The 24125-nt window shown below is 38.8% G+C and overlaps 2 protein-coding genes and 1 long non-coding RNA gene across 4 annotated transcripts in view; 1 reads left to right on the forward strand and 2 right to left on the reverse strand.

Moving 5' to 3' along the window:
- Positions 1-5595, reverse strand: part of sec11a (SEC11 homolog A, signal peptidase complex subunit) — a 7284-nt gene extending 1689 nt beyond the window's left edge. Inside the window, exons 1-4 of one of the 2 annotated variants that reach the window (XM_046032260.1) lie at positions 5470-5595; positions 4703-4812; positions 3204-3353; positions 2826-2945 (exon numbers count right to left, since the gene is read on the reverse strand). In XM_046032260.1, the coding sequence (XP_045888216.1) occupies positions 2826-2945; positions 3204-3353; positions 4703-4785 (353 nt within the window). In that variant the 5' untranslated portion in view covers positions 4786-4812; positions 5470-5595. The other variant, XM_046032259.1, reaches the window with a different exon arrangement.
- On the forward strand, positions 5521-8275 carry LOC123958710. Its single transcript, XR_006822147.1, has 3 exons — positions 5521-5698; positions 7340-7358; positions 7635-8275. It is a non-coding gene; the product is annotated as an uncharacterized LOC123958710 (long non-coding RNA).
- A 3343-nt stretch (positions 8276-11618) lies between these two features.
- On the reverse strand, positions 11619-23553 carry alpk3b (alpha-kinase 3b). The gene is made up of 13 exons (XM_046033283.1): positions 23386-23553; positions 21727-21848; positions 21260-21377; positions 19593-20838; positions 15870-17976; positions 14727-14874; positions 14425-14552; positions 14296-14331; positions 13935-14209; positions 13624-13712; positions 13295-13512; positions 12855-12903; positions 11619-12736 (listed from the first exon to the last, which is right to left on the reverse strand). The coding sequence occupies exons 1-13, from the start codon at positions 23511-23513 to the stop codon at positions 12421-12423; spliced, it is 4980 nt and encodes a 1659-aa protein (XP_045889239.1). The 5' UTR covers positions 23514-23553; the 3' UTR covers positions 11619-12420.
- Positions 23554-24125: the final 572 nt, after the last annotated feature.

Raw genomic sequence — 24125 nt, forward strand, 5'->3', positions numbered from 1 at the left:
TGAAGATGGGTCGAGGATGGGTGTTTCAGTACGACAACGACCCTAAGCACACCGCCAAAGCAACAAAAGAGTGGCTGAAGAAGAAGCACATCAAGGTTCTGGAGTGGCCTAGCCAGTCTCCAGACCTGAATCCGATTGAAAATCTTTGGAGGGAGCTTAAAATTCTTGTTTTTCCTCATCAGATGGTTATCAATTTTTATAAATTCATATGATGTGATTTTCTGGAATTTTCTTTGGGATTCTGTCTTTCACTGTTAGAATGTACATATGATTAAAATTGTAGATTGTTGCATTCTTTGTAAGTGGGCAAACCTGCAAAATCAGCAAGGGGTCAAATACTTATTTCCCCCACTGTACGTACTGCGTGCTAACCTTGACAACGCAGCTGTGTTCTAACATTAACATAGCTATCCTTATTAGCTAGGCTCCTTACTTGCTTGCTTATAACTTATTTGAAGGTGGACATTGACAGCATTGTGGTAACAAAAATAGATAGACTGACTTCTTAGAGTTTACTTAAATGCTTTAGTTTCTCTATAAACACGCGGCTCCGTTTCCAAGACAGAGAGAGCACGGAGGTTCTGAGCGAATCTATGCGCTGTGGTCAACTCCGCAATGAATTATGATTTTACTACTATTTAATAGTATAGATGGCAGTGAGAATTGATATTGAGGCGTGTGTCGGCATAAATAAATCAGTGAATGGGAAACACTGCAGTGTGGTGCAGATTCTAGAAACTTTTTATGTCATCTTAGTTCTGATAGTGAGTTAGTTAAAATCGCCTTTGACGCATGAAAAAACAATCCCTGATCATTCCTTCAATCGGAACAAGCCTAGCTACAAATAAAGGTAAAACATGGCAAAATAACTTAAATTCAGAGAGAAAGAAAGAGGGCACACTCATGAAAAACAATTAGAAGAAACCTTTCTGGGATGAACATCTGCTCAAACATAAACCAGTGTTCAATTCCTTTCCTGTCTTTAAGGGATGTATTTCAGTTGGACGGCTATCACTCAGTCCCTGATGGTAACTGTGTGTGTGTGTCACTAGGGCAAAGCAGTGACCTGCACACCGACTTGTTATCAGTTTTTTGTATGTAACAGAGAGGGAGTGAGTAAGTAGCAATTATTGCATCACGCAGAGCATCTATTAAGGTAAAGGTGGGTGTTTTTTTATCTCCACAATAGACAACCAGAACGAGCCATGCTCTTTGTCTCCACATGCCGTGGACGTGCCGTATCTAACAGACCTCCCTACACTATCCCTCTCATCTGGACAAGCACTGCTGAAGAGGATGACTTGCCTAAGCCCTACCTTGTTCAATATAAATTAACTAGCAGAGATGATAGAACAATCCTAATCCTCAAATCTTAAACAGCAAAGATGTGAAATTGCTGTTTTGCATATGACCTTGTCAGTTTATCTCCAAACAAAGACAATCTGGGCCATATTCCTCAAGTCCATTGAAGTGTTTCTTTTATTGTAGAAAGGATGATTCCTTAAAAGTAGGGCTGCACGAATTGGGAAAAAATTCATATTCCGATTATTGTGGAGAATATTACGATTTGATTTATAATGGAACAACTGGTACTATGAGTCTACTTGCTTGATTTTGAAGGAAATGCACAAATACTGACATTATGAAATGTGTATTTCTCAACTTGAACAAAGTTAAACGATCAACAATATTTATAAAAATAACTAGTAAAACAGATGTAAAACTGAACAAGGGGAGTGTGTTGCTCTCAGGAGGAGGCAGCTAGAAGGAGCAAATATTGGCACACTGGCATCCTGGCTCTGGCTAAATCTACATCTGTCCACTGCAGAGACACTATTCACAACCTGGAGGAGGAGCTAGTATACATGAGTGTTATAGTACAATATTATAACGTTAAATAAAGAGCATAATGTTCAGTTAAAAGTATACTGTTAGTAGACTATAACAATAATATATTAATTGCTGTATTCATTATAATTTCATGTAATAGTATACTATTTTATCGAATATTAAATCCAGTTACAGCCGTTTCATTTCTGTGGGTTGTTTTTATGTATTTAATTTTATAAAAGAAAAATTATCTATATGGGTCTCTAATTTGTTAATGCTATGTACTAACTATTCAATAATCATATTGTTCAACATTTAAAGATTTGCTGTAGCACATCAAACTTTTTTTAATGTCCCGCCCCATCCATCCTGTGATTGGTCGGTTGATGGAAACTGACTGACAAGCACGTCGGCTCGGTGAAAAGTTCAACATGTTGAACAACATAAGGCACCAATACAGCTAACTGTTTTCTTCTGTCTTACCGCTTCAGCTGCTGACGCCGTCACTCTGTCACTGTCACAGAGCGACAGGTGTCCTTCTGTCGGTGCTCCGGTGGCGATTCCGATTATGTTCTGAACGATTAGCAGCGAGGCCGGGAGGGGGGTTGTGGTAGGTTGTTGTCTTAAAAGTTACTAGCACACTGCTTATGAATAATTTTTCTGATTGCATATCTGTTTTTAGAGGCGCGTGCGAGAACGGTGTGGGCGTGGATAATGAGCAAACTGCAGCGCACATAGACAAGAGAGTGTGACACACTTTCTGTTTTATTAAATCGCACCCGTTTTGCGGTTATGTAATAATCGCACATGACGACATTGCGATTGCGATTAGATTAATCATGCAGTCCTACTTAATACATCTCTGCTCGACTTTTCAACATTTAATTGGCTGCAATTCTCCTCCATATTTGAGTTGTACACATATTAATTATCTGTCCCATTACATTATTAAAATGTCTGTACTAATATGGATTTTCCCCAAACAATGTACTTACCCCCTAGCTCGTCCCACCACATCTTTTTTCTCCAGCCAGTGTTGGCCCTGCTTGTACAGTCCTCTGTCATCCACTGCATTGTTGTCTCCTTTGGTCAAGAACTTAATGTCTCCATTTTCCCTGTGGAAAAAGTGTCAGCGTGATTTTATACCACAACACACTTCAAGTCCTATTTTTCACTACATCTGTGTCTGGGTGGGGATTCATGACACGTGTGAAATATTACAGAGCCGTCTCTGAGCATTTTTAGATAACTTTTCAGTACAGTTCAATACTATCGATGGCATTCTCAGGTTTGATACAGAGGTGTGTGACTCAGTGACACTGAAAGTACAACTTAATCATGGACAGCACCACTGATTAAATGTGTATTCATACTTTTCATGAATCTTCAGTACTCTGTGTACTATTGGGATCTCTCTGCCTTCTATCCTGAAGACAACAATCTCTCCCACTCTGATAGGATCCTCTACCCGGTTGGTCAGAAACAGCAGGTCTCCTCTGTGGAAAGCTGGCTCCATACTGCCACTGAAATGATTTGGTAGATGAGCATCATCAAAATTAGTTAGAATCATTTAGATCAATTCAATAGTGTGTTTCCACTTAATTGATAATATGTCATGCCAATCGCAACCTCTGTTTAACAGACATAATCCACAATGCGTGGCAGCAAATTATTATGTTTGCAAAGCCACAAGGAGGTATTAACAATGATTTTCTATGTGACTGCTCAACATTACATTACATGACTTGGATTAAGACCATAAAAAAAAAAGAACAACTGGATCAGGTTATCTATGGACAACCCTAATCACCAGCAGTCAAACTGGCATTTTACTGCCTGCATAACTTAAAAGTAAAGGTAATGTGACATGATAAAACTAAATATATATTTCAGCCAAAAGAATGACCTGACTAAAAGATCATTTGGCAGAATAATCATTAATTGCAGGGAATTACAAGCCATAACATATATAAAAAAAAAACCAGTACAATCTTACTCATCCTAACAGGATGATCAACAGGTCAACAGTTTGTTGTGTGTTATTGTTCACAACAGACTACTGTAGAATAGCAACAGGCATGAGAAGGCATTATCACACAGCTTAACAAAACTTTACTTTTACTAAATTACGTACACACACTTTCACAGAATCAGGAAGTCATTCTGTTCTAAATGTTGTGCAATAGAAGGATCCTATTTGACGAGAACTTGTATTTAATATATTTTCTAGGGCTGCAGCCAACGATGATTTTAGTACTCCAAGGTTCTACAGATTATTTCATCGATTCATCGTTTAAGTACTTTTGCTTAGCACCAATCCAAACTCACGGCCCAACCAGGAGAACAACAAACGCACGTGTGCACATTTTCAGCTGAGGATTGCGGCTTACTTTGGCTAGCCTTCAACTCAACAATCAACGATGGTTTCAGTTAAATTCTAAAGTTGCTGTTACCTTGTCTTGTCATTTTACGGTGGACGGACTGTGACATTACAGAGTTGTTGTTTTCTTGAAATAATAACTTTATTCTTCGTCCCTTGTTGTTTTCTCTCTTCCTCCACTTTGCAAACAGCGCCATCATGATCACGTCATGTTCACACGTCGTAAGCAAATTTGAACCCCCAAAACAATAATCGGACCTAAGATTATGGTTGGGGGGAGCTATCATCTGCATGATGCCAACAGTAGCTTGCCTATTATAAATATATAACCTACTGTCCTATTCTGAGGAAAATGTGTATTTCCACGCAGAACTCAAAACCCTAGGAATTTCTTTACTACTCACTACACTAACTCTCATCAGCAGACATAAGAAATGGCCAATTAAGGCAAAACAAGACCCAAAATCCTAAAACACACATGGCTCAACTTACCTGAGAACAACAACTATTGGGCTCTCACTGCCAGTGACAACCATGAGTCCCTTCCAGATCATCAGCGCAGAGGAAACAATCATACCAAAGTTCAGCACCTGGTAATAGAGCTGCAAACAAAATTAAAAATATTAAAATTGCATTTCTAATCACAACCCTTCCAAACATAAGTGTGCCTTTAACTTCTAAGTGTAAATAAGACAATTTCAGGTATAAACTAGCTCAAGACCAACTTTGTAGTTCCAACATATGTTTGAGACAACATTAAATTCACTGCAGATTCATTGGTGACTGTTAAACATATCAGGCGTTAGACTTTAACGTGGCTAACAATGCAACGTTAGTGTGGTAAAATGAGGAAAACGGCTAAGTTAGCTACACTGAAGTCGGGAACATCGCTTACGCAAGGTTTCCAGGTGTCTTTTAAGCTGTAGTATAAAGGGCACCTTTTGAAAGACACGTCTGCATAAAACAGTTCACTTTAAGGTTTCCTAACAAGTGACAGAGAGGCTGCACCGTTAAAAAGAGGTCGGCGGCTAGTAAGGTTAGCTGTGAGGTCTCTTACAATACAAAGAGGCGGCGGTCGCACCATCACAGTAAACTAATGCTCGGGTACCTACCTGCCGCTTATTCATGCGACGAACATCGTCAAGAAAGTCTAAAGATAACATTGTTGCAAATACTACTAGGTAGAAAAAGCACCTAAATCACATTAAAACGTTTAAAGTCACGAGCATATGGATGCACGGTCGAGCAGTTAAACTTGCATCCGAATCTTCCGGGTGCGCTCAACCGGAAGTCCCGCCCTCCTGTGAGCTCAGGGTTGAGGTGTCAGTTCAGGATACGAGAGAGCAGAGGGGGGTTTCCAAAAGCACCAAACTCCACACATCTGAAGTGAAACGTGTTGCTGCCTCTGTTTGTCCAGCAGTGTTTCACAGTGGTTTAAGAACAGCCAAGAGGTGCTGTTAATTCATGAGACTGTCACATTAAGATAAGGTAATGTGATGATTTTTGGCTAGCCTATTTGAATAGCCTAAATTAATTATTATATTTTATGGATGTTTCTAGATAGACCTTACATTTCTTGTAGATGTTGTGTTGTAAATATGTTTTGTAGATTGAAGCCATGCAAAGCCATGCGGATCAGAGCTTTTGACATCCAAACTAATCAATCCAGGCGGCTACATTCATCATTAGCTATACATTTTCCTTCAGTGTTAACTAGCCTGAAAGGCACTCAAACATTCTGCAGCTGTGGTAATTAATTTAGGCAGGCCTAAATGCAACATATAAGCAATAAAGTTAAATATGCTTATGCCTGCCTATGTCTATTTCCAGCAACAACTGCATTAATTTGGAGTTGTTTGAATAGCCTGAGGCAGTGTTAATTTATGAGAGGGTTACATTAAGATAAGATAAGATGATGATATGAAAAGATGATAATATAAAATAGTGTGATGATTATTGATTTTAAACAGCAGGAAAACAATTATAGCCTAAATTAATTATTATATTTGTATGGATGTTTCTAGATAGATAGAACGTCCAATTCTTGTAGATGTTGTGTTGTAGATATGTTATGTAGACCGAAGCCATGAAAAACCATGCGGATCAAAGCTTTTGACATCCAAACTAATCAATCCAGGCGGCTAACTACCTCAGTGTTAACTGGTCTGCAGACTTAAAGCTTAGTTTTGTCAATTTATAAACAATGAGCTGAAATGTTCTCAAACAGTCTGCAGCATGCAGTAATTACTTTATGAATATGCAACATGTAAGCACTAAAGTGAAATAATTATGTTCTCGAAACTAGATTTTGACAGCGCCCCTATTCAAGACTGAGCCATCAAATCAAATTTTCTATTGAATTTGTGCAATTTGCTCCCTCTGTCTATTTCCATCAACAACTGCATTTGTTGTCATTTGAAGTTGTCTTTCTCCTTAGAATAATATCTGGCTTATCTTTAGCTGCTAAATGCAATAATTTCTTTACTAGCTAGTGGCTAACTTTGTCCATCATCTGGTTCTGGGCGTGAAGCATTCATTGATGAGTTTATCTGAACTTTTGTTTTTTTTTGTTGCTGCCTGCTGCTGTTAGAAATGAGGTTGATGAGAGCAGTGAACCAAAATGCTGATAGCCTTGCCGATATTTCTCTGTGAATTTGTCTCTACAAGCGACTTCTGTCAGGTTGCACATAGTCATTTGAGCCATCGTTTTGATAAAAATATTGATGAGTGCAGCTTTAAAAAAACATTTACAATACAAACAGAGTAGCCTCTCTGTTTATAATTGTGAGTCAAATGAAGTAAGGCTTACAATCAGTGATGTGGTTGTCATGACTCAGCAGGTTTCATAAACCAAACAACCACCAATAAAAACAATCACTCTGAATTAATAATTTATGGCATATTAATGGCTGCCTTTAAAGGTGGGTAAGCTCTGTAGTGCAAATAAATCAGTGCATAAAGTCAGTGTCAGGTGAGTTTATTTTCCATTCCAACCTTAACATCTGGACTGTCTCTTAATCAAAATTGTAATAATCTAACTCACAACAAAGAAAGATCTCAGCGAGAACCTTTTATTACTACTAATTATTAACTGCTTTCTTTTTTCATGGATCGCATCTAATTTCCTAGAGGAAGCGAGTCTCACTGAGTAAGTGATAACATTATTAGTCACTTCACATCTGAAACTCACCAGCCATTACTGGTTGTTGACTCTGTGGGGATTATTAGTAACACATATGTTTGAGCCATCATTAAAAAGTCATGTTTTATGTTAGGATATACATGTTGTTGTCATTTATGACTCATACTTAATTATATTCCCCCCCTCCAGTAATTAAAAGTTCATTTTAATGTAACAATAGATTAATAGAGACTATGCTGACTGTGTGTTTTTCTGAACTGTGTTTTGTTTCTATCTGTTTAGTTTTCCTCGGGACACATCTATTTTGACAGAGGCTATGTCATACTAACATGGTGTTTTGGAGATTTACCCTATAATAAATTGTAACCCCAAAGACTTAAAATAAAATAAAAATGCTCTGTCTTTTTAGTAGTTAAGTTTTTAATCTGTTTTGAAAGGACTGACATCTAATTTTGTAACAAAACTTTTCAGATATATGTGCAATCTGTTCAGCATCCAAGTGCACTTATGGAGTAACTACAGCTGTCAAGTTCCTACACACTGAAGAGTTCAGTTATTCATTAATGTCTCTTTCTAACCTCAAATTATTCCTTCGATTCAACATTTGTTTTTCTTGTACACATATACTCTATTCACTAAAGAGCAAAATGTAACTCAAATTTAAATAAAAATGTGGCTTTCTGAATTCATACTTCCTTATAGGCTGAATCTATATCTGCAAAGCAGTGTCTGAATGCTGTATGCAAAACTGAATTTCACAGTTGGTTTATGATGGCTTAACACTCCCTCAGATTGCATTGATCTCTTAACATCTTACTAATACATTTGCCATGCTTCGTACAGAGGATGTTGTGGTTGCTGCATATCCTTTATCAGTTTTACTGCCACCCTTCTCCCCTGAGCAGAGGAGGGCAGTAGTTGTATGGTGATCCCAACAGTTTTTCTAATGATATTAAAGACTCATGTTTTGATTGTTTGTTGTGTGGTCTTTAACTCCATCCCACCAAAACCACTGAGCAACATTGTGAAAACCATAATTAAGTCACCCAGTAATGCTGTTTAAAGGTTGTGCACAAGGCCCCTTGAATATGAATATCCCTGCCGGGTTGGATTGATACCAGGCGATAGCCCAGGTATTTTGTTGTAGATATTATTGGATTAGAAATTATATATTATCTTGAGACCCAGGTGCCAGAAGATGTGGCTGTAGTGAGCTTTATGCTAAACATAATTGAGCAGATTTTTTCTTCTGTTTAGCAGCATATTGTTTACTGCTGTGCTTCCATCTAGTATGCTCACCTCCTCTTCCTCTGCAGTATTTGAAAAGGAGATAGCACAGCGCTATTGGACAGCGTTTCATCATGTGCATATCTGTATTTTCTGCACTCTGCATTTAGACAACACTGATTTTATTCAGATTTAGCCTTTAAGTTCCCCCGTGAGAGGAAATAATGTGAGATATGCATCAGAAAATCATTATTTCATAGTCAGCAAAAGCTTGCTGTGATGTGGCAGATTAACTCGGCACTGACAGTCAACTTTGCGATGGCACAGAGACCAGTGGCAGCCTGCGACTTTTGGTGGACTGTAGATAAAACTTTTTTCAAATGCCAACTAGTCTGTGGCATTTAGGGACGTGTGATCCTTTTCATAGAATCTGCCTAAATGGTCACAACTACCCTGGCCCGCCAATGGTAATTGAGGTCATTCAGGTACAACAATGTGAGGTCAGAATCACAGGCAGCCTTGTGAGAGAGTGGTTCTTAGATGTCACACTTGCCAGTTGCTGTTTCTATTTATCATTGTTTTTCCATTTGATTTACTGAGATGTTATTCTATATCCAGGCATAACCATACATAATGTACAGCTTTTTTAGACAATTTTTCTGCTTTCTGTTGCTGCTGTTATGTGTCAAAATTATCAAAAAGATTTTTTGTGTGGAGCATATTTTTACATGTTGCCACATAATGAGCACGAATGTGAGACTGAACTCTGCAAATGTGTTTAATGTGCTAAAGACCCGGTCTCTGAGCACGAGATCTTCATATTAACTCAACATTATGTTCTATTAAATGAAATTGCAATTACGGCCTAAATGAACACACAAGATTTCTACAGTTGGGGACTAACAATTCTCTCATTTGATGTGTCTTATCATGGGTATTAATGCTGAGATTACTGTGAGTGATCCAGAGCTCTTTATAGCATTCAGTCCGACGTACTCAGTGCAGCAGTAAGAGCTGTGCCAATGAATCTTTCCTCTGTAATTTCTGCGTTTTGCTCATAATTTCTCCTGTCATGCCTTGCACGAAACTCTTTCGGATTAAGGTATGGCTCATTGTCTGACATTATTCCTGTCAGACAAATATAATTTTTTTTAAATAGACAAAGATTCTGATGATGTGAAGATATCTTACAAAGTGAGCATGGTTAGGTATGAGATGATTTTAGTTAATTTCCAAAATAATGTAGATTTTACATATATTTGTCACTCCGTGACAGTATTGCGGATATGCAATGCGTGACACAGACAGTGAGAAACCACTTTCCCAGATAAATCAAACATTTACCTCAGAATCTCCATATAAATAGTTTGGTCAAATTAAAACATTTGATAGTGCAAATTACATTTTACTTGTATCTTATTTTCATCAATGGTACGGTGACTGAACTAACAGTAGGTGGCAGGAGTGTCTTGCTTCATGATAGGCCCAATCTTCTCCATGTTGTTATCACACCTCAGTTACACTATTGTTACCTCTGCGACTCATCATCTACGAGACCTCCCTAGTGGCTGGTTCAAACATACACCCACGTCTTCTGAGTAAAGTAGTGAATGGAGTTCAGTATGCTGTGGACAAACTGATAGAAAACAATTAATTACCAGATGTCATTCAGCTTTATTTACTGTTAATGAAAGGGTTATCCTTGTTGTTACAGAAGATGGTGCTGCAGTATTGCAAGTGTTATTAACTGCTTTTCAAGTGAATATCATGCATAGGCTTATTTTATTGCATTTTGTTGCAAATAGTTATATACTGTAGGCAGACAAGCTATAAGGTAATAAGGTATTTTTCACTTGTGTCTGTAGTTCACTTTAGAGGTGAATTTTAGTGTCAAGGATTCATATTGTACTGACAGTTCTTCTAATTGGTCCTGCTGTGTGTGATATGTCACATATTATAACAAAATGGTAGCGTGTAAGAAATATGGGCAACATAACAGAAGCTACCTCACACTAAAGCCTGTCATCGCTTCCTTCTGTTGACACCATCTGACCCTGTCATGCCGCTGGACAACATCAGAAGTGACACTCAGTGAACTTTTTTGTTATGCGTACATTTAGCTTCACGGCACTGTTCACACTTGTGCATGAGGCCACCGATTACATAAACGATGACTCACTAATGACTGGGAATCACAAATGATTATCATGATGAAGTTAGCCTTTCACCCTGTAAACACACACTGGTTGCAAGCAACACTTCAGTCTCGAATATCTGTGAAAGAATCCCATTTGCCCCTGAGTGGTAGCGCTATTAAGCATGCAATGGCTGAAAGTAGGAGTTTTTTTAACACTACCATAACACACTACAGCATAAAGTGATTAATCATGTAGTGCATTTATAGCAAATGTGTACAAATTATTATGGCTTAGTGTGTGAAAATACAATGTCATTTTTAGCCATGCTAGCGTTCAGTCTGTTGGTTGGTCAGGCCACCACTTTTGTCCAGGCTGAAATATCTCAAAAACTATTAGATGGTATTCCATTTGTATGACTTTAACTGTAGCATCACCATGTCTCAACAACGATTGGAGGGATTGCACACACATAGAATAGAATAGGATATTTCTTTGCTGGAGGATACTACAGATCATTTGTAAAATTCTGATAGTAGCTGGGAAAAATATAGGTAAAAATAAAGTGTTGCTTCACTAAAATTACCTAAAAGAATTAGCCCAAATATGGGAAGCCTTTTCATGAAAGCCATGCTAAAAATAATGGGTGCATGTCAGTGTGGTGACAGAAAAGAAATGTGACAGTCCTCTCACATGATAGGCGTCACTAAGATAACACCGGGTCACTTATCTTTCTAAACGATATGCGTATATGATAATGAGTGACTGCTGATGTCTGATAGACTGAGTGGGATGGTTTTCATCACAGTGATTCAGCCCTCTTCATAAAATGCTAATTTCTATTAAGAATGACATTCAGAATTTCAAAAGCACGTCATGCACTTTCCCATCATCTCCAAACGCACAAGGTGTAATCATATATTTTATTTTACAGCCAGTTGCATTCAAAGGTGCAGTTCCTAAAAATGCAGTGCAATGTAGAATAGCAAGTAAACATGACAGGTTACAGTATGAAAGCACAGCACCATTAGCCACTGTACAACAGTGTCATGTAAGGCTACATTTGGCTTGATACATTCCTGGGGGGAAAAGGCTGTTTGCTCCCAGCTCATGGTTCTTAACATTCACAAAGGTGACTACAAATGATACATGTTTGTGCTATCCCAGTGCAAATTACAAAGACTACCTAAAATGCCACGTCATTTCAAAATGTTTCATCTTGCACATTAATTTAGTACAGTCTGACCTGAGATTGGGACTCACAATCTGTGACCTACAATGGTACATGGATTGATACAATGCAAACTCAGGAAAGCTACTCACTACTACAAGGTAGTTTCAACCCTAAGATTTGTTGTGTACAATGTACAATGATGTACATTGTACATTGTACAATCGATAATCACAACAACATGCGAGGGCATCGATCTGCAATAAGTAATAATGGCAAGGAATGGTGGCTGTTAAATAGTTAAGTCATGTTATTTATATATCTCTGTCCTGTTCTCTGAAGGTTTTACACCTCTCTTAAAAATAAAGGTGTCATCAGCCCTGTTTCTGTCTCACCGTTCCTTCTGGGCTGTTTTGCTGATATGTACCAACAGTGAACCATTTCCGGTTTCTGGTTCAGCATGGAGAAACTCAATGGGATTTGAGTCCATTGAGAAAATCTATGATCTCTGACGTCTTATTGAGTGATAATTACTCTATTCCATCTTAACAACTTTGGGAGGATCAGCAGCTTTTTGTTTAGTTGGGGTCTTTCTGCCCTCTTGCTCAGTCTTCCTGGGTAGTCTGGGGCTGCCAGCAGCTTTCCGGCCTGTCTGAGGGCTGGAGGAGCCAGCACCTGTTCTGCGTTGAATTAACGGGCTCCTGGAGCCCTTGGCCTTCGTTGGCGTTAATAGAGAGTCCATGACCTTTAGTGACCTCAGGCTGAGCAGACCACAGAAGTAGTTACACTGGTGCTGGGAGACAAATTGCTCAAAAACTTTGGGATCCCCTTCAACAGATAGACCTTGATTCCTGCACCAACACAACAAAGGCAAATGTCACAGTCGTGATCCGTATAAATGTAAATTACCTGTAAAATTAGGGTTTCAGAGAGTAATTTACAGAAACAAAACAATACAAATAAACTAACCCCGTTGATTTGACTGAAATTCCAACATTGGTGATCTTGGTGTCAACACCTGCAAAATAACATCATGCAATTACTTTTTTTGTTGTTCAGGTAATATATTCAAATGTGACAGACATGCAATGGGAATTGCCACCACATTAACTCCAGCAGTAAAAACAAATTACAAATACAAGTTAAGTTCTCAGAACACAACATACTTAATATTTTATCATAAATTGAATGCTGCATAGCAAATTGTGTGTAATAGACCTGACGGTGTTTAAAATACACATGCCTCTTTATTTTAAGTATTAGTAGTAAAAAATGTCTCTCGCACATTGCCTTATTGTGAGCAATATTTAACTTTTAGTTCACTCATTCACCAGTTTCTTCAATATGCTACTGATTTTAACACAACATTAGGAAAGGAAAAAGATACATTTCCCATTGAGTCAGCCTACCTTCTAGCCGAGTGAGTAGCAGATTGCCACTGGTCCACTGAAAGACCCAGTGCTGCAGGGCACAACACTTCTGCTCCACCTCAGAGTCAGTCCTCATGTCTATTCTGCCTGTATGATCCAGGACAGAGTATTTCTGATAGACCCCTGTCAGATCAGCCTCCACTGTGGCATAAGGGACAGTGTTTGCCGGTCGGTACATCAAGTAGACTGGAATCACTCTGTGTAACAAATATTGTCAAGATGTGAACGACCTTTAGAGAGGCTAAGTGGTTCATGTACTGTACAAGAGGACGTTAACTTTTGATGAAGTGTAAACTGCTTGTACTCACTCAAGAGAGGGGCCAAAGTGTTCAATCACTCTTGCTTCTGCAGAGAAGATTTTGCAGTATTCGCGAGCCAAGTTCTGAATTTTACACTCCTGTATGCAGAACATTGGAGAATAGCCAGCAACGATAAGCTCAACCTACACCAGCATATGTATTCAATCTTCATTTGATTAGTGTTACAGTAATCGTACGTGGGTGGCAGGAATGACACCTGACTGATTTACTTAAAAACTGGATTTGTTAGTTTATTGTATGACATTTTTAAATGTATTAAGAAGACACAAACAAATTACAAAATCATCTTCCTTACATACCTGCTTGACAATGTCCAGGTTTCTGTCTATAAGGCAGCTTTCTGCTTTACCTCCATAGGCGATGGGGTTGGGTGCTTTAATGATACATGTGTTTCCAGACTCGAACACAGGCTCCAGACCATAGATGACTTTTGCCCTCCAGACTTTGTGAGAACAGCCATCACCAATATGAGATTCCTGCATCATTATGCGGCCAAAGAATTTGTTGCCCCAGACGCCAGAATCAGCCACACCCTTGCTGAATATCAGGGGTGTCATTTCAATTTCTTCTCCAACTGCATACAAAAGAATGGAAGTTAGAAAAGCTTTTGGCTCTGACACAGGAAAAACAATGACCAAAACACGGGAAATCTTAGCTTACCACCAAGGTCCTCACGTAAGGACATTCCAGCCATGACTGCAACACAGTGAGGGAGAAGATGAGACTTGTTGTGGCCCAGTAATGCAAGGGAAAAAAATATTTTATGATGTAAAGTAAAAGACTACATACTATCTGCACTAAGAAGAAAGTCTGTTGAGTCTGTCCCATATTCATTTGTGATTTTGCATCGGTAAACACCAGAGTCTTTGCATGATGCCTGAACAATGGCAAGATTGACCTTAGTTTCGTCCCCTGCACTGAGAAACAAACAAATAACAAATAAATGATTCAGAAAATGTGGGTTTTGCAGGAATATGACCAAAACTCAGTAATAGGTGATCACTATTATGACCTATAAGACCTTTACTAAAAGTCAATCCAAATAATCAATTTCTTGTGAAACTGCGGATTTACTTACTCTGGAAACTTACTTTCTTTTAATCTGAGCAATCCCTTCTTCATTTCTGTACCATTTGATTGTAGAGTCACTCAGAACGTTGAAGAACTGGCACCATAATTTCAAGTGTCCTGAGGCATCTGCGAAGGATTCGCCCCTGATCTTTCGAATAACTTGAGGAGCTGGAGGAAAAGACACCAAACACGGATAACATAGTGAAGATAAACACTTTTCTATGTTCTAAGTATCAGGAAACCTTGACATATCTAGTCTGATAAATATACTGTATGTGCTATAGTGCATATAAGCTACATCCAAAAGGTTTCTTTCCTATAATATATCCTATATGTGGCATGGCGCTGTAAGCAAATGTTAATGTATTCACTGCAATCCCGTGTGTGTGTCTCAATTTCATATTGGCACTATTAAATTTACATGTAATACAGTATCCATGTGCGTTGATGTTGAAAATTGTAAATGTATTAGTTAGTCTACAAGAACCAAATGCACATTATTTCCTGTTAGTGCATCTACTAATAGAAACTTTACAGTCAAACTTAACTGCCAAATGCAAATTTGAACACTTTACATATTGCACAGTAGACAGGGATAGCATAAATACTGTACTGGGACACTAGTGTCAATCAACAACCCACTGGTGTGAATTTAATATGAATGCTGGCATTTTTATGTCCCTAGATTTGAATTTTTCAATGTTAGTGGACTGCTCAAACAACAAGTAAACGTAACGTATACAAATACTACTGTATTTCTATGGAAGTAAACCAAGAACATGGAACCAATCATATGATATTGACTTCCTGTGAGTAACAGTGAAAGAGACAATATAAAAAATGTGACCCATTTAGTTTACCAGCCTGTGCATCTTGTGGCGAGTGAAAAGCAGCTTTTCTGATTTGACATGTTGCACACACAGTATGCTAAACTAAGTTTAATTTGGTGTGGATAGAATTGTTTTGCGAATAACTTTACACAGCCACTGCATTGGGTTTGTGACCAAAACCAACATCATAATCAGTCTGATTGCTGCAACAGGTGCAAGCTGGACAGTTAAACACATCTTGGTTATCTCACCCCAGGTTTTGTGAATCATGTTTCTCATGCAGCATGCATTGCGACATTTAAAAACACTGTTCTGACATGAAGGATATTTTACCTTTGAATGGGTCATGCTTGTCCTTCTCTGCAGGTTTCCCCTCAGTTTTATGGGTTTGGATCTCCTCAGTGGGCTGCTGGCTTGGTGCTTGAGTATCAGATGCCACCTTCCTCCTGCTCAAAAGTGGAGAACACCTTTCTGCAGGAGAAGTTTGCTCACCGGGGGACTGAAGTAGAGGTGACCGTCGTGACAGGCTTGGAGACGTAGAGAGAGTCATGGGACTTGCGGAAAGCTTGCTGTTCTGCATAGAAACTTCCTTTTTCAGAGTTTGGTTATCAACCTGCGATGTGGCTTCAGAGGTTTCCTCAGGTTTGGCCTTGGGTATTAGGATTTTCCGTCGGGCCCCAGAGGCCAGCTCTCGTGGAGTAGCAGAAGGAATGGGAGAGACACAATTTCTTTTCTTTAACAATGGACTAGCTTCAGGAGTTGGACTGGCTAATGAGTCAGTCCTTGATAATTCCTCAAACATAGAGTTGTCCTGTTGAATAAGTTGAAGATTATTCTCTTGTTTACCTGTGCCAAGTTCACTGTTAGTGGGAAACTTTTGTAAACTCTGCAAAGAACTGTTTTTTGTGTTGTGTTCTTCACTTTTGTCTTGATACAAAAGTGTTGTAGAATTCATTTCAGTAATCCCCTTTTCAGTTTTGCTGTTAAGTTTAATTTCTGGAGCTAACTTTTTTATAAATCCCACATCTTTGCCTTGAAGAGATTCATCTTTGACATGCTCCAAAACAGTAATATTTGACTCCTGACCACTGGACTTTATAGGTGCCACTCTAAGTGGAGTCCCAGGTTCTCGACTGACATTTCTGGATAGGGTTGAAATTGCTGTCAGTTTATTGGTCAGGTCGTCCTGACAAATCGAGGGAGAAAAATTGTGTCTGACATTTTCACTTCCAGAAAGGCAAACAAGTGGGAAATCTTTCTGAGGAACCAGAGTTGATGCTCCAGTGTCCATAACTCCTTCATTATATTTTGTTGCATGTCCATGTTGTCGTGCAGTCTCTGTAGTGGTGCCAGTGTCAATGACAGAGATAGGTGGGATAACAAGAGGTTTTTGTAAAGCCTGAACAGGTGGCGAAGTTGCACCGTGAATGTGAATTTGATCCCGATCAGTTTCATTTAGTTGATGATAAACCTCCATTAGGGTTTCCTTGATGTTTCTGGGAGGAATATCATCAATACTCCTGTCAGGCGTTGACGTCTTCACTTCCGATTTACATTTGCTGTTGTTATCTTTTAGCTCCTCACGTGTTTCTGTAGGAGTTGTAGTTGCATGGGCCGTGGTGGTCACTGAATTTGCTAATGTGGAGTCAAGAGCCTTTATTTGTGATCTCAAAAGTTCAGCTATAGATATGACTTTTGTTACAGGATTTGGAATTTCTTGGAAGGCTTTAATTTGGACAGATAACTTTCGTGTGTTTTCAGGAGGTTTTGTTAGGAGTGGGTTGGCAAGCTCAAATGTTGTTGACTTCAGATTCTGTAATTCTAAACTAGTTCTCTCTGCCATTTTTAATATATGTCCCTTCTTCTCAGTTTCTTTATTAGAGGCATCCACAATAATAACAGCTGTGTCTTTATCTACTGCATCTTTGTTCTTTTCAGTTTCAATGCGTTCAGTCATATGTAGAGAGGCAGTTTCAGTCTCCATCTCAACTATCGTCTCACTTGGGGCCACACTGTCAGACTGCCCTAATAACTTACCTTCCTCGTTACTCTCTACCTTCTCATCAACTTGTATTTCTGTCCCTTCAACAGTTTTTATAGCAGTATCAACTTGGCTTTGCTGGGCGCTGGGGGAAACATTACACCCTTGGGTTTTCTCACCACCACCAGGGCTTTGGAAGGGTGACTTCTGTAGGTCTGTAAAAAGGACCGTATGGCTTTCATTTGATCCCATGGAATGATCCCATGTGTCCTGTGTCATTTTGTCAATCACTGCTTGAAGACCACAGTGCAAAGAAGGGGTCTGGACATGAACTGTCGTAGTGTCTCTCTCTGGTGGATCGTTTTGTGGTAGCTGTGCGTCCATTGTGCACCGGTTGAGTGGAAGCTCAAGGCTGACAGGTGCATCATTCCTGTTCATCTTTGTATGGGCCTGTGTAACCTTGGGACATAATACAAGCAGAGGTTTCCATTCTGTAAATACATATTCCCTTATCCCTGGCTATGGTGGACAAGGATAAACACATGTGATTTTAAAAACAGCAACATCGTAACCAGCAACAAATGGAATGGGAATAAAAAGGAAAAGATATAGTTTGTGATGGTAACAACAAACATTTCCTTCACTTGCCCTATTGGCAGTGTTCATATGGCTATCTGTGAAAAACATTCAAAACGCTTTATGTGCTTTTGAACTGACATGGTTGCTAATGCTAATATATATTAGCATTAGCATTCATGTAAGTAAATAGGAGAGTGGCTTGTAAAAAAAAACTTCTAGTAGTTGGTATAAGGATGATGTGCAGTTAGACAGATACTGATAACTAGTTCTTAAACCTTCTTCTTTATATTTTGAATAAAAAAACATCTCTAAAATCCATGTTGACATATCAATTCATCTTCATCCAGAATCCAAATCCAGCACATATAAACATATATATCATCTTGTGAAATATGAGCATGGTACACTGCTCTGTTCCATAGCGCTGTGCCATGTATACACGTTTGTTGAATGCAAGTCCCCAAAATCTGGTACTGAGCTGTAGATCTCTTTTAATTAGCATGGGAGGTTCCCCGTGCCATATGTCATTACATCAGGCCTGAGATAAGCCACATATAGCTCAAGGGTCATTCTCTTTGCCAATATTCAGCCAATTTGTTCCTTCAAAAAGCAACTGCAAACCGACTCAAAATACTTATATACAGTATCTTTATAAAATGTATAAAAAATTTGCTTTTTGCTCATTTATGCTTGTTTCCCTGCCTTCCCTTGTGTCTTATTCTGACATTGTGAGGCCTATTCACATGTAAGGTGTCTATTTTACTTTTAAGTGTGGCCAGAAAGGAATGTGAATAATTTTAAGAGGTGCTTCAGCTGTGCAGTGTTTTGTCTCAGCTCTCAGTGTTGTCAGTACTTAGCAATGGAGCTGGAGTCAGGACAATTGCATAAGCAGTGGACAATAACGGTTCACAATTTAAATAGCACAACAAGTGCTAATTTAGGATGTTACTAGATGACTGTCCATTACAACATTGCAGCATACAAGGCTGTTATCCAAAAAGCTAATTATTTATTTATTTTCTTTATGTTATGACAAAATATAATGTATTTAGTTAGTTTTATGAACATACTTATATGATACCATCAGTCAGGACACCATCACAACTACCCCACCGCTTTCTGATATAACTCAGCCCTGCACAAAGATTTGAAACAGGAGCAAAATAGCTATCCAATTGCCTCTGTACAATAAGCATATTTTCCAAGATGTCGAACTATTGCTTTAGAGGAAATCTGCTTAATCCATGTACTATTAGTGCAAAGTGCCACATTCTAAGTATAATTCTATATGTATGTAACAGCCAACTCTCAGACCTTTGAACTTACAATATCACATGCACTGTATTAATATACCATTTGCATCTGTCAACATGTGCGTCATTTAATTCTTGTCACACAGCAGAGCATACTTATAAAATCTATAAATAGCTCCAGGATGCTTGTGTTACTGATGCAGCACAAAACACTCATGAGCTCATGTGAAAAGCCTCACTCACCTCACTCAGCAGCGCTGGCTGAGACACATTTTTTTGGCAGGGGCTTGTTTCCTTCTCAGACAACTGACCTGCAGCCTGTTTACATGGACTCTGAGGTAAAGCAGTCCTTCTTTCACACGGTAGATCCGACTCAGTGCCTCTGTGTGATAAAGATGCACCAGTGGTTGTTTTTGACTTTTTGTCAACATCCATGACAATAACATGTTCTGTTTTAGAAATGTCCTCCTGCACTGTACTGAGGGGTTGTTGCAGTGCTGCTGCAGCAGACTGTAGTTGTGTTGTAGTCAGTTGCATTTCCAAATTTTCTTCTCTATCTTTGCGTCCAGCTTCCTTCTCATGCTTAACAGCCTGTTTATTTTCAGTTCCTGACACGGTACGCCTTGTGGATGTAAGAGCAGCAGGTGGTAATGAGGCAGAAAGCGGTTCTTTCTGTGTAGGCACAGTTACCTTAACACATGTGTTCTCATCCCTTGAAGGCCTTTCAACAAGCAATACTTTCTCTGATTTTGATTTCTGATGTTTTGTCACATTTCTGAAGCTTGAATCCACAACTGATAAACCGACAGTATTTTCTACTTCCATAACCTCTTCTGAATTCCCCTCAGACTGTGTTGACTCAGTGCAGGTCAGAGCTGCAGAGGTGGAGGGCTCATTGTTTGCCCTTCTCTCCTCAGATGGCCACTCTCCTGGTGTATCTGATTTTGCAACTTTTGCACTGTTGGAAATTTTAATCTTCTTTTTGACAAAGGGAGTTTTGGGATGGTGTGAATTGAAAATCTTCTGTGCAGAGTCGTATATATATGTCCCGCTCTTGTCATCGTTTTCACTGATGGCCTGTCCGTTAGTTACAGCAGACACTGCTCCATTAGTGATTGGGACTGGCTTTTCTTCCACCTCTTCCACTGTTGCCTCCTGTAACCTGGCCTCAGTCTCTACAGCTACAGCCTGATGGCTCTCCTCATTGCCCTCATACTCCATGGAGCCTGGCGTGCTGAGAAAGGCCTCCATTGTGGAGCGGCGTTTCCTCTGTGTGCGGTCTGGACTGATGGTTCGTAGCGGCTCCTGGTTTTCTTTCCCTTCAGCTTCCCTGTGTCTGTTCTCAGCCTTTTGTTTGAGCTTGGCAAAGTAGCGCTGGTGGATCTTGAACTCGTTCATTTCACCCACCTCTAGAACACCAGAACAGGACACTATACCTTTACTGTTGCTGGCTGAGGCCTGGTATATAGCTGCATCATCCACAGTGCAACTGCAAAGAAAAGCCCAGTTTAAGCAAACTGATTCTTGACAAAAACACAAGGAAACATTTCTGACACCGAAATACTGATGTATTGGCTAAACTGTTCAGGATAAGCTCTTTAATTTTGATTCTCAAATAATTTAATCAATTAAATAAAATAATTTAATTTAATAATGTTGACAATAATAATAAAAGCCTACCAGGCTTACTTAATGTGGGCAGTGTCAAGTCACTCTCTTAGTATTTGGACTTTGAAGCAGAAAGAAAATAATATACAATGATTTTGTCACCTCCATCAGAGTGTTCATTGCTGTGTAGGAATTTAAATGTTGAAGAAAGTTTGAACAGACTAATACAGTGTTGATCTTGGTATCATCTTGGTAGAACCAGTGCACTCACATGTGATTTCATTGTATCCAAAGATACATACTTGTAAATTTGCAGGGAATGATTTTGTCCATTGCGGAATATTTCGTATTTAGGCAGTCCACAGTATCTGTCTAACTGCACATCATCCTTATACCAAATAATCTGAGGAGCAGGGTGTCCTGAAAAAAACAAAACAAAAGAAATTCAGGACAAACAATTTCTGTAAATTAAAAAAAGGCAGCATTAGGTGCATTACGCTTGCCTTGCAGAAATGTCTCAACATATTTCAGATGGTCATGATGCATGAAACCAGGTGTATATTGAGTCTTTTTTCAGAGGTAGTACATTACTTGTGTGCATTCACTTCCTTTAAGTTGTTACATTCTTATAAGCATGCTACTTAGACAAATTTTTTATTTACTTATGTTGTATTATTGTATGTTCTGGTAATAAAGTGTCCATAAGGTTACAAACATCTGGTGTAAAGCCTTGCAAAGTGTGCGATGTAACCTCTGAAGCGGTGTTTACCTGTAACCACACAAGAGAACTTCACATTGCAATTCTCGGACACAGCTTTCGACTTCAGGGTTGTTTCGAAGGAGGGCTGTGTTTCCTCAGTTAACTGTGCCATCATACTGCAGAGTGTGCTCCTGTGCAAGAAAAGGGAGCTGGTCAGTCATGTTCCCACGGTTGATTTTGTAATTTTAACATTATTACATGTATACTGGATTATTGTTTTGTGTAGATGAGCAGCTTTCAGGCTCAAGAGCAAAAGTATCGTCTGGAGGTTGTGTGAATTAAAATATGGAGCCTTTAATTGCTGAAGTTTGTAAAAGGGTAAATTAACTTTTTAACAAATTGTTGAGCCAACTGACCAGTTTTTTAACTGAATTATATAATTATATTACAGGATAGACATAAAATATGAAATAAAAACACCAGATGTGTTATTTCTCTCAAGACCTCTAGATGACATTCTTCACATTCACATTAAGACTAGGACTAACATTTGTCCTTGAATGTTGAGCAGTTCTTACTAGAGGCAATGAAAGTGAAGTGTTCTGATCTTTGACTTCTGCAGTTCAGTATGAATAGTTAATTAGCATGTCTAACTATACATATGAGATTAATTATAAAAATGAAACACATTACCATAAATATAATGCTTCAAGAGTATTGAATCATTATGGCATGTGGAAATGAGTAAGAAACATAACGCAGATATAATATAAATTGATATGTGCTTGCATGCATGTTGTAAAAGCATTATGGTGGTGCTTGTATGTATGTGCAGTTGATCCATGTCTGGTGTTGACATGCACTTCAGTATTGGCCGCATGAACAGTTAAAAGATGCTTTTACACTTCACTGCATGTTACTCATGATTAAACTAACAAAAAGACACTAATACTAAAGACAGTCACACAATATAATGTGCATGCTATATGGCTTGCAGCATGCGTTACATACAGCTAACTTTGCTGGAATTCAGTGTTGACCTATTGGAAATACAATAAAAAAATACTACATTAATTGAGCTATGACAAGTGAATTTTTAAGCGAAAAATGTTTCCGTTTTGCAGGAACTTTTGTCTAACAGCACTTTCTGTTCATCATTTCAGATCATCTTGTTTCTCTGTAGTGTTTGTCCCAATTCCCACTGGAAATTATACCCATGTTCATTGCCACAAAATCATCTTTACATGTGATTTTGCAGTTACAACATGCGTAAATCACAAGACCATCCCTATATCAAATAACTTAGGTAGGGTAGGATGTCCTAAAAGAAACTGGACATCAGGGCGGTATAAAACCATTTCTGTATCACTGACTAGAAGGGGGGAAATGCTATTATCTCAAATAATTTTATAGCCTATTACTTAAAACTGATGTATCATTAAAGAGTTGAATCTAAAAGGCCGGCAACCATTGTTCCATGAACAAATCTTTCCATGCAAAAGCTGTTGTTAGTGGGGCCCATGTGGCATAACTGAGATGCTGTTCTTAATCAGCAGTTTATTTAAACTCTGGCGACCATAGCAACAAACAAAGACACAACACACCACACACGTTCATCCCAACTTATGAAAATCTTTACGTATTGATGTGAGCACAGTGGTCCACCATGGTTTCTATAATGATTTTCAACAGGTAGCACAGCACACTGGGTTATTGTTGAATCTGTACCTGTTCTCTGGCCTCACATTAGAGAGGTAGCTGCAGCCACCAGGCCGGCTACTCCCACTGATATCATCCCCATTGCTGTATCTTCCATTGCCAGAAGAGGAGCGTGTCATTGTCCTCCGTGAACCCATTTTCCACCAGAGAAAGGAATACCCAGTGAAAAAAGTTTTCCAGAAGAAAAAAGGTTTGTGTTTTTACTTATTTCTTGGCTTGCCAAGGTGATTAATAACAGCTAAAAGAGAACAAAGAGTGAAAACATGAACATGGAGAACTTGACAGAACAAAGTTTTATTAAATAAACTTGTGTTACATTTTAGCATAAAAAATGTATTTGTGTTTTTCTATATAGTTTGACAAACATCAGCAAATGGACACCTCTTTTACAAGCAGTCCTATTCATTATTGACATAAACAACATTCAACAGTCTGTTTAGTCTATTGTACAGTTAACTCACCATTCACAGGTTTCTTTCCCTCCTTTGACAGATACCCGACAGCACTGACTTAAGGCACTGCAATTTCCAATCAAACATGAGCATGCGTAGGCTGCTGGACTATTTATAGTTGGCCTGCAAATAGGCACAAGAGCACATCACACTTTCCAAAACTTGTCTTTGGACCAAAGAAAAAATCCATTTGAAGGAAAATCCACAGTAATTCCAAGTCCAACACAAGGTCATCCCAGGTTTGGTAGTTCCCGGAACAGGAGGAGAGGGTTTAAAAACAGGACAGAGGGTTTTTTT

The sequence above is a fragment of the Micropterus dolomieu genome, linkage group LG20, assembly GCF_021292245.1.
Source record: "Micropterus dolomieu isolate WLL.071019.BEF.003 ecotype Adirondacks linkage group LG20, ASM2129224v1, whole genome shotgun sequence".
Taxonomy (NCBI): domain Eukaryota; kingdom Metazoa; phylum Chordata; class Actinopteri; order Centrarchiformes; family Centrarchidae; genus Micropterus; species Micropterus dolomieu.

Coding starts and splice junctions, on each gene's coding strand:
- alpk3b (XM_046033283.1), bottom strand. CDS start 23,513: ATGGGTTCACGGAGGACAATGACACGCTCCTCTTCTGGCAATGGAAGA. Junction 14,553..14,726: donor ATTGCTCAGATTAAAAGAAA/GTAAGTTTCCAG, acceptor TTTGTTTCTCAG/TGCAGGGGACGAAACTAAGG. Junction 12,904..13,294: donor GCTACTCACTCGGCTAGAAG/GTAGGCTGACTC, acceptor GTTATTTTGCAG/GTGTTGACACCAAGATCACC.